Below are 18427 nucleotides of genomic sequence, written 5' to 3'. Positions count from 1 at the left end.
ATACCAATTGCCTTTGGTCTACTGACCCAGTTGCATATGAGGATCGATGTGATCTTGGTTCGGCTGAGTATGCTGTTGAGGGTACTGGCTGCCATGGACCTCCTGGCTGAGTGTTTGCATCAGGTTTTGCTCAGCAGTCTGATCAAAGACTGATTGGCTGTTGGGATCTGGTGGCAGGCTTGGCGAAGCAGACATTTCATGACCACCCACAGGTGAAGCGTGGGCACCAGCCAGGGCCATCATGCCCTTAATCCCCTCAACATGAGCTTTGTCCTCCTCGCCTTGCTTCTTTTGTCTCTCACGTGCCTCACGCTTGGCAGCCTGAGCAGGCGCTCTGGTCTTGAGCTCACCCGTGACAAACTTCAGATAGTAAGGAACCTCAATTCCACTCTTCAGGAAGAACAACTTCAAATTGCGAGCTTTGTCCTTCAGTTGGACCTGGTTTCGGTCCTTGAGTGCCTCACTTATTGTTCCTCCAGGGCCAAACATAGCAAGAATCTGACTCCAGTGAGGGCCTTTGACCCTATCCAATCCTGCCATAAGAGCGTTTTCTTCCTCAGTGGTCCAAGGGCGACGTTGGCTGGGCAATCCGGACTTGCGGCTGGTTGGAGATGATTTGGCAGATGCAGCCATGCGGGCACGTTCATACAGCACTTGCGTGGGCTGTGACTGAGAATAGTGAGGAATCCCCGGCATGTACCCGTGATTTCCAGTCATTCCATTGGCTCGTGCTTGCATGGTCTGAGCAGCATTGGGGTTGTATTGCTGGAAGTTGGTCTGCAAAGGGCTTTGTTGGAAGGTCATGCCGCCAGGGGGCTGTTGGTATCCACCAGGGGGAGTTGGACTGTGATACTGCTGCGGTTGATGGTGCTGCTGTGGAGCAGGTTGCTGAGCGGCCGCGTAGCCGTGAAGATATTGATTATCGGACTGAGGGGCATGCTGCTGCTGCTGCTGTGGCTGATGACATTGATGAGAGGGAGAGGGACTAGCCTGGGATTGCGGCTGAGGCTGCTGGTGTTGGTGCTGCTGTTGAGACTGTTGCTGAGAGCGGCGAAGACCATGGCCCTGTAGAGCAATTTGCGCAGCCCGAGCAGCACGAGCCACAAGGTCACCATGCATGTTCCGATCAACTGGGACTTCAACTGGCTGTGTCACGGAGAATTGACCCTGGTGAGTGGCAGTAGTGGTCTCCTGTGTATCTGCACTTGCGCTTGATGGCCGACGCCCCTTCATAGGCTTCTTACCCTGCGAAGTCATTAGCACATCAATCAAACTGTATAAAATCAGGGTGAAAGCTAACCGGTTGAGTATTGATAGCATCAAAGTTCTTGGAGATGTAAGAACTCAAATCACGCAGGAAATCCTCCCACTGATACTTGTCTGGTAAGCCCCTCATTGCTTCTTCATCGTTGATATCATGGAGAAGGTGGTCACGGCGTGATGCAAGGCGGTTCACAAAGTCTGTTTCACTAGGAGCTAATTGCCTGGTACCAGGGCGTCGAGCAAGCAACTGCTGTTCCATATCATCAGGGAACAGCTCGTACAAGAGAGCTGTCCGGGTGCGTGACTTGTTGTTCATGGCGGCGATAAATGCCTGGGTCTTGAGTTCCAGGTACAAAGCCCCTTGAACCTTGAGCAGTCGATATCCCTCAGGAACAAAGACATCCAAAAAGTGTTCGTTCAACTCTGCAAATCCGATTTCCTGTGAACCAAAGATGCTCGACACGAAGGAGGCTAGATTGGCCTTGCGAATGACATCCACCTGAGAGGAATCGGTGATCTCGAGATCGGAGGTCTGAAGGAAAGAGTGCTTCACCGTGTAAACCCGCTTGGTATGATCAAAAAGGGATCGCATTGTCGCATACGCCTGTCCATTCTCTGAATCCGGTTCAGATACCATGGCCGTGAGTTCCGGGTAGGTGTTCTTAGACAAAAATGAGAGGATCTGGGTGGACTGGAACCGAGTCAGTACATGGGCAGTACACATGAAGGCTGTAAATAATTTACCAAGTTGTCAAGAATAGGCAAGCTTTGGATTTTCAGGTGCTGATTAGCCTTGAGAAACGCGAAACCTTTGCCACCTGGGAAGTCACCAGATGGTGCAACTTCCTGGGGACCCATTGCAACAGTTTGCTCCTGACGTTCAGTGTGATCCATGATCTCATTGATGATAGAAGCAACATCCGGGTTCACGTTGGGGTTTTCGTCATGAGCGGTGCCAGGTTGAGGATGGTGAGTGTGGTCGGCCGGTCCCATTGTGTCTACAATGCTTTCGCCAAGCGCAGTTGCCAGTTCTTGCTCAATTTTGTGGCCAGGTCCGTGATGTTCTTCGGGGAAATCGAGTGAGAGATCAGCAGATGGTGAGCCGGTCCGCCGCCTCTTCGCAGCTGGAGGCGATCCGTGTTCCTCGTGGTCCTCCAAAGGATGCACGAGTTTTTGATCTGAAGTGGACAAAATTCAATAATATTAGCTTGAAGGGTGAAAAAAGGAGGCTTTTTGTTTGAGAGTTGGGGTAGGAACTGGGGAGGAAGCTCGAGTTGGCTCCTACGAAGTGACCGAACAAGATCAGACGATCAGAAGCAAACTCACCAAGATCCCCATCATCAGGGGCAAAAGATGGCAGCTCCACAGAACCATCAAAAGATGGTCGGGAGCCTCTAGTTTCGACCATCTGGACGTGATAAAGGAGGGGGTTGACCAGTCAACTTTTCCAAGAGCAGAAATGAGGGCTTAGGGGTAGGGCGCATTTGTAGGGCTTGGTTGGAAGGTGAGAGTTGGTGCTTTGGCAAGGATTTTTCTGCCAGTGGGGCAATCTTTTACTATTGGTCAGGAACACTGACCGCCCAATGTACTTTTATAACAATAGAGATAGATAAGTCATTATACTAATGGTTCAGGTCAATAAATCATATTGTTGATACTGAGCAAAAGGTCATCTTTGAAAATTATAAGTGGTGGATATAAAAAGCCCAGAAAAGATCGTTGTAAGTCAAATTGCTGCTGGCACTCCTCCCTTTACTGTATGGAGTAGGAATAATCCGGGGTGGCACTGACCCCCCTGGACACCTCAGGCCACCAGCTAGAATGTATCAACAACACTCAAGTGCTGAACATTCCACTTCACCATACATATGGCGACTGGCATATATCCTAAAATGGATCTTAGATACCACTGGCATCTGGGAACGATCGCTCGGGCGGTAAAGCCTGGTGGCCTTATAAGGTTTCACCATCTAAGTCACCGTTCCTGACATCCATGTTCCCTGGAGGCATGAGTCTGGGCTTGTGCGCGTCATCGACCCGGAGTCCTCCCCGACTACGCTGTAACCCTCGCACTGCGAGGATCACCAAGCGCTGCCATCATGACTTCATTCAGCTTTTTGTTTTTTTTTTTTCATTTCATTTCATTTTTTTTTTTTTGAGATGCGGATGCTGACTGCTCCCTTGAGGGATTTTGAACATTGAAATGATTAATAGGCAAGGAACTGAATGACACTGCGTTGCCATTTCCTGCCAAACTCCCAATTGGCCATCATTAACTTATTTAGGTATACTCAGGGACTCAGCACCATTGGAAGATGAAGTAAAAAGCCTTCCTACCGATTTCCCCAGAACCTTATCCATGCCTTTGGCAGTGTTTGTCATATTCTCGAAAGGGGAGAGCTCTTACATGGCCAGTTCCGAATGCAGCTATGCTGGAGGGCAAAAATCCTTGATATCTTTGAATCTATAGAGGTTGAGCCAAGGATCTAGGCCCCCTCATCCTACCCTAGGATCCATCATGAATTTTGAAATTGCTCATTTTTATTCCAGCACCCCCGGGCCTGACTTGGTTTTATTTTGGAAATAATTTTTGCTTTTTAATCGAAACAGACTAGGCTGAATGATCTTGAGGTCTTTGAATACCATCATGCTTACATTGAAGCTCCAATTCCTCGCCTTGGCGATCCTGCTCCCTACAGCTCCTACGTTTACCAATGCCGACTACACCGAGAAAGTATGGAGTGTTTTTGCGTACACCGTCTACGGGGACAGTACCCCCCATGGCGCTGATTGATAAACAGCCCCCAGGCTTGACAGAGTATGGGGGTAGTCAGCTAGCCGACGTGGGATCAACATTCCGAAATCGCTATGTGTCGTCGGCTGGGAGTTCCAATGCTACCGAGTCGGCAATTCAATATATTTCGCCCTCCATCCTATACTCAAAGGATGTGCGTGTGCTCTCAACGACAGATCAAAATGTCATTGCTTCGGCGCAGGCATTCATGCTTGGACTTTATCCGCCTCTTGGTCAAGAGAACATGAACACTTCCGATGAAACTGCGAATGGAACTATATATTCCGCGCCGTTGGATGGCTACCAGTTTCCTCGGATTGTAACTGCTGGTGACTCAGACCCTGCATCCCTGTTTGTATCAGGCCAGGTCGCCTGTAATATGCATCAAGTTGGGATTTCGGAATATCAGGATAGTGAAGATGCTTTGGAGATCACACGAGATAGCGAGGTATTTTATCAGAAGCTTTTGCACCAAGTGCTTTCCGGAGTCTATGATGAATCCTCTGCTACTTATGCGAATGCCGTTAGTATTGCAGACTATCTGGATTACGAGGTCATCCACAACAGCACAGCTCTGGATCATCTATTTGGAGATGACTTGATTCGAGCACGGTCATTTGCAGATCAATTTACCTATGCCACAAATGGTCAAGATGCCTCGGCCCTCACTTCGGAGTCTACTGTTGGTGCCGCAAGCCCAATTGCCGGCCAAACTCTTGCCTCTAGCATTCTGGATGCATTCAGGATAAATATGGAAGAGGAAGGCAACGGCCAGAAGATAACATTGCTTTTTGGGAGTGATGAACCTGCTGTAGCCCTGGCTTCCCTATTAGGCCTTGCTAGTACTCAGCAGCCAAACTTCTATTCGCGTCCCGCTCGAGGAGCCTCGTTGATCTTCGAATTGTATAGTTTCGAGACTGACGTTGACGATGAAAGCTATCCTGGAAGTGATGAGATGTACGTGCGATTTTTCCTGCACAATGGGACTGACTCTTCTACGGAGTTCATCTCATATCCACTCTTCGGATACGGACCCAGTAAATCTTATGTTCCATGGAACGAGTTTGAGATTGAATTGGAGACATTTGCCGTGGCATCCATCCAGGAATGGTGCATTCGGTGCAACGCAGACTCTGTTTTCTGCTCAGGAGTCTTGGACCGCAGCGACTCCATCTCCAAAAAGAAAGGGATTTCCCCTGTGGTGGCCGGTGTGATTGGAGCCGTGGTCACTTTGGTTGTCATTGGCCTGTTGGCTATGCTTGGTTTCTTCCTTTGCAGTTTTCGTAAGCGCCAAGGAAGCCACCGGCCAAGTATGGGTGGATTCAAAGGAACCAGCAAGCTTGCAAGTGATACAGATGTCTCGTTCCGCAATCCTATTTGGGAATCTGGCAAGTCCGCTCCTATGGAGCAGGATAATGAGGTTTTGAGTGGTGTGATTGTTCGAGGGCAAGAGCGACTTGGAAGTTGGGAGATGGGTCAACAGGTATCAGAAATTGAGAATACTCAGCCAATAACTAGTTCTGCGGCTGGTCATGTATCAAATATGGAAAATGAACCTGAATGGTCACTCCATACTCGTTTACAGCCTGTCAAAGTGCGAGAAACTGTCTGATACTCAATATTGCTATCAAATACCAAGTTGATTTCTGAAGGAATTCCATTTTATCTTTCCCTTCCTGTCCCTTGGGTTTCTGAACCTTTTTTTTTCTTTTTTTTTTTGAAAAGGATCTTCTTGAGACTCGAACTACTGACCTTCTTTTCATGCTTAATGAATCAGGTGTATGTACCTTTTCATCAAGTAGGAGCCCTGGTGCCTTCGATCGTTCCGTCACTTTCCCTCCACCCTTCTTTCCATTCTTCCCATTCTTTCCATCTTCACCATCGAGAATCCATCGCTCTTTCCATTGTTTCCATCGGAATCTCGATTGTCTTGTTTTCATTCATCTTCTCCGAAGGTATGTTCATCAAAGCTTCGTCACCATCACACACAGCACCTTGACATTGACCGCCATGAAGTACCATACCCTAACTCTCCTGGCCTTGAACCAGAATACAGGCATTGCCTGTAACTGGACAAGTGCTGCAAAAGATTGTAAGTCATTGCTCCCTCCCTCTATCACAGTACCCAAATCCTCATAGCCCGAGCTTCATATGGTTTTGTTTTCTCTTTCATGGAAGCAGGCTACCAAGACGCGAGCCTGTTCTTTGAAGTTTGGTTTCACATGGACATGTAGCCGCCTGGAGCTAAAGTCTTCCCAAGCGAGACCTGGAACTGTTCATCATGCGTGGCTGTAAGATACATGCATGAACTATGCTGACAATGAGATCAGGCAATCTCCTGCGCCATAAGAAGGATACAAGGCCAGTTCTATCTGAGAATCCATCAAACGGATTAACAGAATCAAAGACTGCCGACTCCCTGTCGCGCCGACCGACAGAAAAGTTGATTTCCAAAGCTCATTTGCGTCACCGACCGCGACCGACCGGTAAACATCCACCCATTACCTCTTTCACAGCAAACCCGGGCTTTGCGCAGTTTCTTCGCGAGTATTCCTCTCCGAAACATCACAGAGTGACGGCTGGCGGCAGGATTGTTCCCATGCAGCCTGTAAACCGAACCATGTCTGCTGAAGGCCTGGAAAACACCGACAGCCAGGGAGGCCCCCAAAACATCAATATGCAGCAGGCTCTCCAAGGCTACATGAATGTTCCATCCAGTCAACAAGGCTGGCACCCGTTAGTCCCTCTTGCCCATCAAATCCAGAATCTGCAATATCAGGGAAGCAACCTCAACCCGCCTAATCCGCATCCTTCATTCAACCTGTATTACTCTGTTGAAAGTGCAGCCCACGATTCTGAGACTGTACTTCAGAGCAATGACAATTTGTTCACCATGAATTCTGCCAACCAAGCTGGACTGGTATTTTGGAACACCCCCCAAACAGGCCCAATAGCCACACCAGACACCATGGCACATCTCACTGCAAGAATTATGGATGAGATTGAAAGCTCAATGGTCAATATTGAGCAAATGCGTTCCCTTCATTTGAATCTGGTTCAACGCCGTCTGAATGTTCAGGAAGCCCTGGACCAAGCGAACATAGCTATTGCCTGGACTCAGGTCACCCAACCAATCCAGCGAGATCTTCGTATCACATACATCAATATGAGGAATATTTTTGATGAAGCCATTGGCATTCTTGAAAGCCGCATTCAGCTCATCTATGCCAGTACCATGCCAGCTCATTATGGCGTTGGTCAACCCACTGGTGCTGACATGAATCCTCATGCAGGGGGCATTTTCGTGAATCCAGCTGCAAATGAGCAGACTCAAATGAACTGGGAATATTCGAGCAGCAGTGGTGTCTCTGTGGCACATATTGAACGTGCAGCTGCGGAGCCCCAGGCTAATACTACCAACGAGGTGCAGTACAATGATGATGATACGGCTTTCATGGGTTCTTTACACCGACAATGGGGCCACAGCAGTGGTATCTCCGTGACGCATATTGAATCTGCAGATGTGGAGCCCCAGGCTAATACTGCCAGCGAGATGCAATTCATTAGCCTGCATGATGATCATTTGGCTATCATGGGTCATTTACGCCAACAATGGAGACCCAGCAGTGATGTCTCTGTGACGCATATTGAATATGCAGATACGGAGCCCCAGGCTAATCCTGCCAATGAGGTGCAGTTCGATAGCCAGTATGATGATTATGATACGGCTTCCATGGGCTCTTTACGCCAACAATGGAGACACAGCAGTGGTATCTCTGTGACACATATTGAACATGCAACTGTGGAGCCCCAGGCTGATACTGCCAACGAGGTCCAGTTCGATAGCCAGTACGATGATAATACGGCTTTCATGGGTTCTTCACGCCTAGACTGGAGCCCCAAACGAAACCTTCAAGTTGATGAGCGTGATTCGGATAGCGATAATGATCCTGAGCTGCATAACTGCCATGTTAACCAGCTCGATGGTACTTGTTCCGAAGATGATGTGAGGCATGCTTCTGATGACGAACTCAGTCCTCGTCGATCCTCCGGGTTTCAAATCAACGAGGCGCAGAATGAAGGACCGTCGCAATTCTCTTGGTCGTCGTGGCCTGGTAATTTCTTGGAGACACATAATGATGCTCTGTTGGGTGTTGGTTCTGATATTGAACCCCAATTGGAAGAAACTCAGCAAAATTGGGGAAAGAACCCTAGCCCAGGGAGTTTATTGGAGGGACCACTTGACTCGGACCAGCATGAGGATCACGATGGTAACGAGACTGAAAGTGAGAGTGGTGGTGTCGACCCAAAACAGAACCCCCCACCCGCTTAGTCGCCATAGTTCAAAAACCAGTGAGGCAGAAAGCGACATAAATAATTCTCTTACCTCAGACGAGTGGACGATCTTTCTCTCTCCTCCACCCCACCCCCATTCTCTGATCTCTCACCCAACTGCAACTCTTGAAGTGAACGAGATGTAAGTCCTTGTTAATGTATCATCTGGATTATTTAAGAGATTAATAAAAGGCCCTAGCGATGCCATCATGTCTGACAACAACAACAATGAAAACTCGGACAACGAGATCGGCCAGACCCGAAAGCGGACTGCCGTTGAAGCATTCGGCGCTGAACTTGATGGTCGCCTGTCGGATCTGAGCGAGATGCCTGACAACAACGAAACCAACACCGCCAACCCTGAGGGTGGCCAGGCCGATCGCAACCAAGCCACGGTTGTCCGTCAGCCCGATCCACGCCGCCTGGTCAATGGCGAAGCTGAAGCCCAGCAAATGGAGCAGGCCACCGCCGCCACCCTGCCCAACAATCTCATGGCCGCCAACCTCGTCGGCGAGATGGAAGACGGCGACAACAACAATCGCCGCGGCAACGCCACCGTGCAGCTGAGCACTGCCGGTGCCCTTGGGGAGCTCACCCAAGTGGCTCGAGTCAACGGAGCCCGAATCACCCCTGCTGTGCGGTCTATGCAGCAGGTCCTCGCAGCCGGCGACGCTACCCTGGCCCGTCGTCGTATGGCCCGTCGCAACCCCGAGCTTCTCACCTCAGCCGACAACCACCAGGAGGGAGAGGTGCAGGCCGGCCTGGCCCCCCTGACCCCCGAACGCGCCGCCTTCCTCCGCCAGGCGTTCCGGGGCCTGCGGGGCCAGGAGGCCGATGACGAGGACGAGGACGAGGAGGAGAGCCCCAACGAGGGCTGGTGAAGTGAAGATGATGAATGACCAGATGGAGAATTCCTGGTCGGGGCTGCTTGCTGCGCCCCTTACCTCTGTTCGCTGGTGTATTTTTAGCTGCTGAAGTAAAAGCATGAATTAAGAAATTGCACCAGCACTGAGTTTACCTTAACTTTAAGTTGTAGATGAGCCCCATGCAGGCTTGATTGACATATCACCCCATCTCTCTCCTTAATACTCTCAACTACTACCAAGAGTAGTGCTCAATTGCCAATTTCAAGTTGGATCTAAGTACTAATATACTGGTAGCTAAATAATCATCTCCAAATCCGAGCCCTGCGGGTCATACTAGTAATAGCATGGACTCACAGATTGAGAAAATTGCAAGCTTGGAACATTGAAGGACCAACTTGAACTCACCTCAATCACACCTGACAGCTTATCTCAAGTGCTTCAAAAGAATATAACTTACAAGCTATACTTAAAAAGTCGGATGAAACAGAAAAATCTACAACTTATGATAAGAAAATGATATTTGGTTACCGTGGAACGTGGCATTCAGACTCTGATGTCCTCAAGTGCTCTCGTCTGCAACCTTGGAAGTCTATGAGGTTTTGAACATCAAATTGGCTATGCTCCTATGTTGCCACCTGGGTACAGGTTAAAATACCTTCATACATCTCAGTCATATCAATGGTTAAGACTGGAGTAGACGGTATGTTAAAGGTGGATGCGTTCTGACATTGGAACTTCTTCTGCTTAGTTCGAATCAGCTCTGAGTCTTTATTCTTCCGAGTCTTTTCCATTTCTTTTAGTTCAGTTCTTCATTCAAGTTGATCTCATGATTCTATAAAGTTGAAATTAATTCCTCTCAATTTATACTACCCTCCTTTCATTCTCTTCTGCAATGTTGTTATACGGGTAGTTCCAAGGTTAGGGCTAATATATTTAGTAATTGGTAATTGATAATCGATAAGAATCACGTGAATACATACCCCTGGTCCAGAATATGATGTCTATTGGTTCAACATTGAATGGTTCCTGTTCCTATTTAGTTCCGCCTCAAAGTTGTCCCCGATATAATCCTATTCTCCTCTTATATCTGATGATAGAGAGACTGGATCAAAAGCCATTAGATTACAGGGGAATCTACTAGGAGAAATAAATAGCCCATATTTCAGAATGAGAAATTCATGTAAATTCCAAGGTTTCTAGGAATTCAGGTTTGTTCTGATGGGCGGCGATTAGTTTATCCTGAGTCCAGCCCATAGTTACAGCAGTTTGGGACCCGTCATGGCAAAGATCCATGGCGAAATGTTGCCACCTAGGATAAAAAAAGCAAAAAAAAGAGAAAATCTCGGGGGGTTATGAATGATCCAAGAATAAGTTCAGAATCCATGGTCAAAGACATTAATTCCTAAAAATATTACATTAGCAAGTAGTTTGTATAGAAATTTTGCTCTACAGTATGCCAGTTGACCATAATTGGATATACAAATGGCGTGAATCTCCAGCCCAAGAATGCATGACTAATCACCGACTCCGCGTCCTGCTCCACCCCCAACCTGGCCTGTTCTCCTTCTTTTCATGTTAGCCCTCTATGATGATGCGGCATCATTCATGAATTCACTTACTGTGTCTTTCTTCTGTTCCTTTGGGTGGATCACCCTTATTAACGGTCTGGTGTGCTAGTCAAGGCCCTCCTTACTAGTGATACTAGTGTACTACTCCCCATCATTTACGGGTTTCTCTTAAACAACGCCCCGCCACCGCTACCTCTTTTTCTCCCTTCTCTCCAGAGCAGTTCTCCCATTTGAGATTCCTTTCTCTCTTATTATCTAGGGGAGACTGTGAAATATCATTGAAATCCTCTCTCCCACCCCGTCATGACGCAGCTCTTTGCGTCTAGCCCCTCGGCCATGAACGAAAAGCGCGGGAACTTCCCCGGTCTTTCCCTTCCCACTCGCAAGCACTCTAATGAGTCAAGTCACTTCCCTTCCAGAATCAAGAACTTCTTCCGCATAAACAGCTCAAGTAGTCATTCCTCATCGCATGGCAACAGTCCGACTAGTAATGAGCGCGAACGTGAGAAAGAGACCCAAGGGGCTCCCGCTAAGAACGAAAAGTCCAGTGCTTTCCGACAATCTCGTTTCCTACCGACCATCGGTCGCAATCGCTCAACAACTGTCGCCAGTGAAGGAAATCCTCTCGACGATGGAGTTTCACCCACTGCAACCGCCAATCCGTATTTCGCTCACCAGGGCCAACCGGCATTGAGACATCGGAACGATGGGTCTGTGCCCTCATCCCCACCCGATACTCCCGAGTTGCAGGTCACCGGAGTCTCGGCGGTGGAACAGGCGACTACAGCAAATAAGGAAGAACTTGCGCGCAAACTACGCCGTGTCGCATCTGCTCCGAATGCGCAGGGGTTGTTCAGCAAGGGCCAGGGTGAAGGTCGACCTCAAACTGCCGAAATGGGTAAAGAGCCCCTTTTGGAGTCTGCGGTTGATGGAGTTAGGCTGGCCGACTCAAATACTACTATCGCCCTTGCTGTGCCTTCTGCTAGTACAGATGGGTTCCGTCGCACGTATAGTTCCAACTCTATCAAGGTTCGGAATGTGGAGGTGGGACCAGCCAGTTTTGACAAGATCAAACTGATCGGTAAAGGTGATGTTGGGAAAGTGTACTTGGTTCGTGAGAAGAAGTCAAGTCGTCTCTATGCCATGAAGGGTGAGTGCTCTAACGGATATTACAATTCGGGGACTTGATACTGATTAAGGGATTCTAGTTCTGAGTAAGAAGGAGATGATCAAGCGAAACAAGATCAAGCGTGCCTTGGCCGAACAAGAGATCCTGGCTACAAGCAACCACCCCTTCATTGTCACTCTCTACCATTCTTTTCAATCTGAAGATTACTTGTATCTCTGCATGGAATACTGCAGTGGTGGTGAATTCTTCCGAACTCTTCAAACCCGCCCTGGCAAGTGCATCTCCGAAGATGCGGCTCGTTTTTACGCGGCGGAAGTCACTGCTGCGTTGGAATATCTGCATCTAATGGGCTTTATTTACCGAGATCTCAAGCCCGAGAACATTCTCCTGCACCAGTCAGGTCACATTATGCTTTCGGATTTCGATTTATCTAAACAATCTGGGCCCGGTGGTGCTCCCACAATGATTCCTGGTCGCAGTGGCGGAACATCTTCCGCTGCATTGCCTACCATTGACACCAAATCTTGCATTGCTGATTTCCGCACAAACTCTTTCGTCGGAACGGAAGAATATATTGCACCTGAAGTCATCAAGGGATGTGGACACACCAGCGCTGTCGATTGGTGGACGCTAGGTATTTTGATTTATGAGATGCTGTACGGAACCACTCCATTCAAAGGAAAGAATCGAAATGCTACATTCGCCAGCATTCTACGAGATGAGGTTCAATTCCCTGAACACTCCGGTGCTCAACAGACCTCTAACTTGTGCAAATCTCTGATTCGCAAGTTATTGATCAAGGATGAAACCAAACGTCTGGGAGCCCGTGCTGGCGCTTCCGATGTCAAGACTCACCCCTTCTTCCGGACAACCCAATGGGCCCTTATCCGTCACATGAAGCCACCAATGATCCCTCACCAGGGCCGCGCTGGTACCGATACTATCAACTTCCGCAATGTTAAAGAGAGTGCCAGCGTGGATATCGGTGGTACATCTGATAGCTCCTCCAAAATGAAGGGTGTGCCCATGGACTCAGGCCTTGCCACTCCAAATGGTGAGTTGAATGATCCTTTTGAGGACTTCAACAGCGTCACACTTCACCACGAAGGAGATCATTAATTGTGCTATATTCGCGCCACGCCCACACTGTATTTTGATTTTGATTTCTATTTTCTCCTGACACATGCGGGGGCAGCCGATTGGGCATCGGCTTGCTGACGACCATGATGCATTCACGACCGCATTTTCACTGTTTACTTTTTCAGCCCTCATTCTATTGCAAAACTTCGGGTGTTTGGAGTGTGTCGGGCCTTCTGGATCTATTATTTTTTTCCCTCTTTTTTCCCCTGGATTCTTCACTTCTAGCTTTGATTACTTGCTCTGCCTCTGGGTGCAAATCTTCACCTTGCATATCTGCATTTCATGATCGTCGAAGGCCTTGATCCACTCTCAATTATTTTCTTCCCTGCAAAGCTCACTCGATTCACCATTCCTTCTGTCAGAGTACTTCTGTTTACTGGGAGCTGCGGTATACATCAGCGGACATGCTCTGCCCTATGCAGCGGACGGCGTTTATGGGTTTATCTCTAGTGATTAACATTGTTTGGATCTGGATTTTCTGATTGCTTTTTGTGTATTTGATTTTGTCCCTGTCCTCTAATCAGTCTCACGGGGCGGTCGTTATGAACGTTCAGTCTGATCTTGGCTTTTTACATTTGTTTTTATCTAGGAGCGAAGCCACTATATCCGAGTTTAGTGTCTTTGCCGATATTCAAAAAATAGGGAATTCATATGCTCTGCGTGATAAATCTACAACATTTTCAAGATACAATAGTAGAGAAAATGTGAAATTGAAAGCTTGTCCTTTCCAGCTGTATAACAACTTAAAGGTTAATTGTACTCCGTAGTCCAAGCGGAATAGATCTGCCGGATCTAACCTGTACCAGTTGACGACTTGGAGTCCCCGCCATCACAAACTACCACTTGAATCAACCCGCGCTTTTTTCTCTACTCAAGCTTTCCTCAATTCCTTTACGAACCAGTCAATACCAAGTTGAACTGCCCATAATGTCAGCATTTGCACCTTCTGAAGACCCAGATAGCCTCGACTATTCCTATACCTCTCCAGACCACGCGACCAGAACCCCTCCCATGCCCCAAGACATGAGCTCCGATCACAGCCGCAGTCGCTCTGCCAACCCTCTGCTTGGAAATGACAATCCGCATGTATCTGAGCTAGAACAGGAGGTTCTCAATGAATATTCTCGTCTCCTACGCAATGTCAACCAAGTGAGTCAACTAAATCGAGTCCACCGCGCATCTACCACCCGCACTGCACTCTTGCTTGTCCAGCAACGCAATTCAGTTCTCTTCTCTCTATACACGCGTTGTCTAAGCATATATGAGCTTTAAACATTATAATATGTTCACAACTATCATTGGGCTTATATGCTAATACCCGTTCGGCGTACAGCTCTCTGAGAAGATCTCCGATCTTGCTGGATCCCCTGCCTCAATGACTCTGGATGGCCTCCGTCTCCTGGAACGAAAAACTGCAACAGTGTGTACCTTGCTCAAGGCTAGTGTCTACAGTATTGTCTTGCAGCAACAGATCTGGAATGAGAGTGAGGAGCAGCAGCAGCAGCAGCAGCAACAGTCGCAACATGGAGACGAACAATTTGGAGATCGGGAATACCATTGTGGGGGATATGGTGGAGAAGGAGATATGACGTTCCAGTGATTCGGATTGCTGAGTTCAAATTCAATTATGGTGTTTATGTCTTTTCTTTGGCGTACAGATACCCCGTAGCCTTTTGGCTTTGTTTTTTCCGATTTGGCGTGAGAAGATGGGGAAATTTATAGAAATGCATTCTTCAAGTTGGGTATTTTGATACAGGATTCACCTCGTTTGACAGGACTGCTGTAATAATTTGATGGCAGTGCATCCTGATGATGTTTATTTAGATGCTAATCCTGAACATTGGAACAAAAGACACATTGAATATATCCTTTCTTTTGAATGACCAAACTAGTACAGATAAAAGTACATGCGATAAAGACACAGAGAAGAGAAATGAAAACACATTATATACATGTCGAGGGCGATCAACCCTAGACCTTTCCGGCATAGTAGACCTTGCGCACATCGACCATCTTGCGGCCGCGGGCACGAGCAACTTCCTCGGGATCACGCTGGCTCATAAGAGCCTGGTACGCGGCCTTGACGGCGTTCATCTTGTTCCTCGAGCCGCCAACGCGAGCAGAGAGATCGTGGAGACCGGCGGCACGGCACATTTCGTAAATCAGGTATTGAACACGGAGACCGAAGCCTGGGAAAGATTAAATAGTTAGCGAAAGAACAACGTGAAAATGGACTGCGAATATCTATAAACATACCTGGAGGGCGATGCATCAATTGCAACTCAACGGCACCAACCTTACCCTTGACATCACCGAAGATAGTACGGTTCTCGTAACGGGGAATGGGCTGCATGTTGCGAATGGCACGGTACTGTGACTGGGTCTTTGCATCACTAGGCTCGTCGGACTTGGCCTCGCCAATTCCCAACATACCGTTGCCATTACCAGCAATAGAGAGACGGTAAGCACGGCGGACCTTTCCAAGACGGGTCTGGTTCACAACGCTGTGAGCAACAAGTGTCTTGGTCCGCAGACCGTTGACTTGTTGGTTGGTGTATCCAGTAGCCAGGAGGAGGCTCTTCAGGGCATCAGTCAGCTCCTCCGCAGCAAGAGAGCGCTCCTTCTCGCCCTTCTCCGCGGCAGTCTTCTTCTCCTCCACACGAGGCTCGTCAATGGTTTCTCCGGGACCGAAAAGGTCGGGAACCAGTGCGCTATGCGGGTTCAGCTCGCTCTCCTCCTTGCCATGGGTCAATCGCAGCGATTCGCCGAATTTGACGAAATCAGCACCAGTGGCATCTTTGGGCATCTCAGCGAAAAAGCGGCCAAAATCATCCACAAAGTCGTCCTCCTTCTTCAACTTGAAATTGTAGTCTGTGTTTGACTCGGGGTTGCGAACATGGCGGTCAATGCCGGGCTCGACAACGGAGAAATCGTCGAGGTATTTGAACTTCATCGGGTCACTGCGGGCACGGAACTGGTCGGCCATATCCTGGGGGTCAATGGCTGCTTCACCGGCCTCGATGGCCTTCATCTGAGCCTCCGAGTATTCCTTTGCCAATTGTTCCTTCTCCTCCTTGGTGTAGGGCTTGAAGTCCTCGCGACTTGGGGCACCCGTTCGGTTGACATCGGTTGTCTGATCCTGAGGGGCCTTAATATTGGGGAAACTGGACTTTCGGTTCGACAAAATCGCAGGGGTTGGGTGGAATTGGCGACGAGGCACTCGCGTGCCCGGGGTGACAGTACGGGAGAAACTGCATAGCAGACATCTCGCTGGTCGTGTAAGGCTCATGATGAGAGATGAAAGAATGCTCCTTGGAACCAGCTAACTATGCTAGCTCCGAGCACCAAATAAAATGAAAAGACAGAACGCCACGAAAACAATTGACTTGGTCGTTTTGGAGTTCAAAGTTGCTTCGGAATGGAATTTCTTGCTGGGCGGGCGGTCAGTCCTTAACCAATCACCACCCTTATAGATGCGTTTCTAATAAATTTCCAGAATTTCGATTCTCCAACCTTGGAAACTCCCCGCGCTTTTTTTTCTCTCTCTTCTTATTCTTTTGATTTATTATTCTTGTTTATGTTGTGGTTGAGGAATTCTATTTGGCGACAATCCCGGTTGATTATATCAAGTCAACCGTTTACTCCAATCTACTCCAGGCTCAATTCGACGTTATCGTCCTATAGCAATTCAGCGAAACCTCGAGTCCCCGCCGCAAGAATGCCGAAGCCTCCTAAGAAGCAGTTTGATGGAAAGAGGCGCAAGAAGGCCAAGGATGATAAGACCAAGGCCAATGGCTTTGACGAAGTGTTGCAAGCCGACATCGAGCAACTTATTAAGCAAAATCGCCCTGAGCAAGACGATTCAAGCTCCCCGTCGCCAGTCTCTCTACCAGAGACTTTCACCGAGATTGATGTGACGATATCCGATATTTCCTCGACTGGTGATGGTCTAGCGCTTTCAGAGAACAAAGACCATGTCTATGTGGTGCCCTTCACAGTCCCGGGAGACAAGGTCCGAGTCAAGGTCGTTCGCCATTTCCCCGCCCTTTCTTATAGTGCTACCGATTTCCTGAGCGTCATTGAAGCGGGACCGACACGAAAAGATGAACTCATTGGGTGTAAATACTTCTCAAAGTGCTCCGGTTGCCAATTGCAAATGATGTCCTACGAGGACCAACTGGCCCACAAGCGCCGTATCGTCGAAAAAGCCTACGCCAACTTCTCCGGATTAATCCCAGAGCTTGTACCAGCCATTGACGAGACATTCCCATCACCTTTGCAATACGGATACCGAACAAAACTCACACCGCACTTTGCGCAACCTCAACACAAGAAGAGTGAAGATGGCGAGCAACCGCAAGGGACCAATGTTCCTGCCATTGGATTTACGTACAAGGGCCGCAGAATGGATTTGGATATCGAGGACTGTCCTTTGGGAACAGACGTTGTGCGCCAGGGCTTGAAGAGCGAAAGAAAGCGTGTAGCCGCAAATATCAGCTCTTACAAGAGGGGCGCAACACTTCTCATGCGCGAATCGACAAGTCGATTCCCTAAGGATGCCCCAACCGATGGGTCTGAAATCAAGGAAATCAGTGGAATGGTATCAACCCCAGGCGCAGACAGTGGTGATGTGATCCGCATCGAGCGCGAAAACTACGTCGAGGAGAAGCGATGCATCACAGACAACAATGCCACCTCTGTGGAGTATGTCGATGATTACGTCTTTGGCAACAAGGCTGGAGCCTTCTTCCAGAACAACAACTCCATTCTGTCAGGGTTCACTGAGTTCATTCGCTCTCATGCTCTTCCCGCTGGCAACGACAAAGATCCTCGTCCCATTAAATACCTACTCGATGCCTATTCCGGCTCTGGTCTCTTCACCATCACACTCTCCCCAATCTTCAAATCCAGTCTCGGTGTCGACGTTGCTGGTGACTCCATCATCTCTGCACGCGAAAATGCCCGCGCCAATAATCTCCCCAGCACTGGTTTTGCTGCAGCTGACGCAGCTGTCTTGTTCAAGGATGTTCCCTATCCCGCTGACCAGACTTTGCTGGTCATTGACCCGCCTCGCAAGGGTTGTTCAGAAGACTTCCTGGAACAGCTTCTTTCTTTCAAGCCTCGTCGCGTTGTCTACGTGAGCTGTAACGTTCATACTCAGGCTCGCGATGTTGCTGTCATGGTGCAGGGAGATGAATCGAAGAATGTTCGGTATGAGATCGAAAGTATTCGTGGCTTTGATTTCTTCCCTCAAACAGGCCATGTTGAGGGTGTGGCTATCTTGAACCGTGTCGAGTTTCCTCCAAAGACTGAGGAGTCGGCATAAGAAAAT

The 18427-nt window shown here is 48.5% G+C and overlaps 8 protein-coding genes across 8 annotated transcripts; 5 read left to right on the top strand and 3 right to left on the bottom strand.

The window, feature by feature from the left end:
* Window positions 1-18: 18 nt before the first annotated feature.
* On the bottom strand, window positions 19-2671 carry N7483_010564 (uncharacterized protein; the record flags this gene model as incomplete). Its single annotated transcript, XM_057093991.1, has 4 exons — window positions 19-1245; window positions 1301-1954; window positions 2008-2441; window positions 2590-2671. The coding sequence occupies 4 exons, from the start codon at window positions 2669-2671 to the stop codon at window positions 19-21; spliced, it is 2397 nt and encodes a 798-aa protein (XP_056939962.1).
* A 1306-nt stretch (window positions 2672-3977) lies between these two features.
* On the top strand, window positions 3978-5669 carry N7483_010563 (uncharacterized protein; the record flags this gene model as incomplete). Its single annotated transcript, XM_057093990.1, has 1 exon — window positions 3978-5669. One exon carries the CDS (start codon window positions 3978-3980, stop codon window positions 5667-5669), a length of 1692 nt encoding a protein of 563 aa, XP_056939961.1.
* Window positions 5670-6067: 398 nt separating this feature from the next.
* N7483_010562 (uncharacterized protein) lies at window positions 6068-8390 on the top strand (the record flags this gene model as incomplete). The annotated part of the gene is made up of 2 exons (XM_057093989.1): window positions 6068-6149; window positions 6388-8390. The coding sequence occupies 2 exons, from the start codon at window positions 6068-6070 to the stop codon at window positions 8388-8390; spliced, it is 2085 nt and encodes a 694-aa protein (XP_056939960.1).
* Window positions 8391-8574: 184 nt separating this feature from the next.
* Window positions 8575-9378, bottom strand: N7483_010561 (uncharacterized protein; the record flags this gene model as incomplete). Its single annotated transcript, XM_057093988.1, has 2 exons — window positions 8575-9069; window positions 9130-9378. The coding sequence occupies 2 exons, from the start codon at window positions 9376-9378 to the stop codon at window positions 8575-8577; spliced, it is 744 nt and encodes a 247-aa protein (XP_056939959.1).
* A 1751-nt stretch (window positions 9379-11129) lies between these two features.
* On the top strand, window positions 11130-13074 carry N7483_010560 (putative serine/threonine protein kinase (Nrc-2); the record flags this gene model as incomplete). Its single annotated transcript, XM_057093987.1, has 2 exons — window positions 11130-11976; window positions 12035-13074. 2 exons carry the CDS (start codon window positions 11130-11132, stop codon window positions 13072-13074), a joined length of 1887 nt encoding a protein of 628 aa, XP_056939958.1.
* A 948-nt stretch (window positions 13075-14022) lies between these two features.
* N7483_010559 (DASH complex subunit DAD3 family protein) lies at window positions 14023-14695 on the top strand (the record flags this gene model as incomplete). Its single annotated transcript, XM_057093986.1, has 2 exons — window positions 14023-14244; window positions 14429-14695. 2 exons carry the CDS (start codon window positions 14023-14025, stop codon window positions 14693-14695), a joined length of 489 nt encoding a protein of 162 aa, XP_056939957.1.
* Window positions 14696-15066: 371 nt separating this feature from the next.
* On the bottom strand, window positions 15067-16384 carry N7483_010558 (mitochondrial 37S ribosomal protein uS5m; the record flags this gene model as incomplete). Its single annotated transcript, XM_057093985.1, has 2 exons — window positions 15067-15284; window positions 15352-16384. 2 exons carry the CDS (start codon window positions 16382-16384, stop codon window positions 15067-15069), a joined length of 1251 nt encoding a protein of 416 aa, XP_056939956.1.
* Window positions 16385-16813: 429 nt separating this feature from the next.
* N7483_010557 (tRNA (uracil(54)-C(5))-methyltransferase) lies at window positions 16814-18421 on the top strand (the record flags this gene model as incomplete). The annotated part of the gene is made up of 1 exon (XM_057093984.1): window positions 16814-18421. The coding sequence occupies one exon, from the start codon at window positions 16814-16816 to the stop codon at window positions 18419-18421; it is 1608 nt and encodes a 535-aa protein (XP_056939955.1).
* Window positions 18422-18427: the final 6 nt, after the last annotated feature.

This window comes from Penicillium malachiteum (assembly GCF_028827825.1).
Source record: "Penicillium malachiteum strain IBT 17515 chromosome Unknown utg000005l:1.0-9002435.0:326005.0-9005861.0, whole genome shotgun sequence".
In the NCBI taxonomy this organism is placed as follows: Eukaryota; Fungi; Ascomycota; class Eurotiomycetes; order Eurotiales; family Aspergillaceae; genus Penicillium; species Penicillium malachiteum.
The sequence above is the reverse complement of the archived record's forward strand: the minus strand, read 5'-3'. Positions and strand labels throughout refer to the sequence as shown.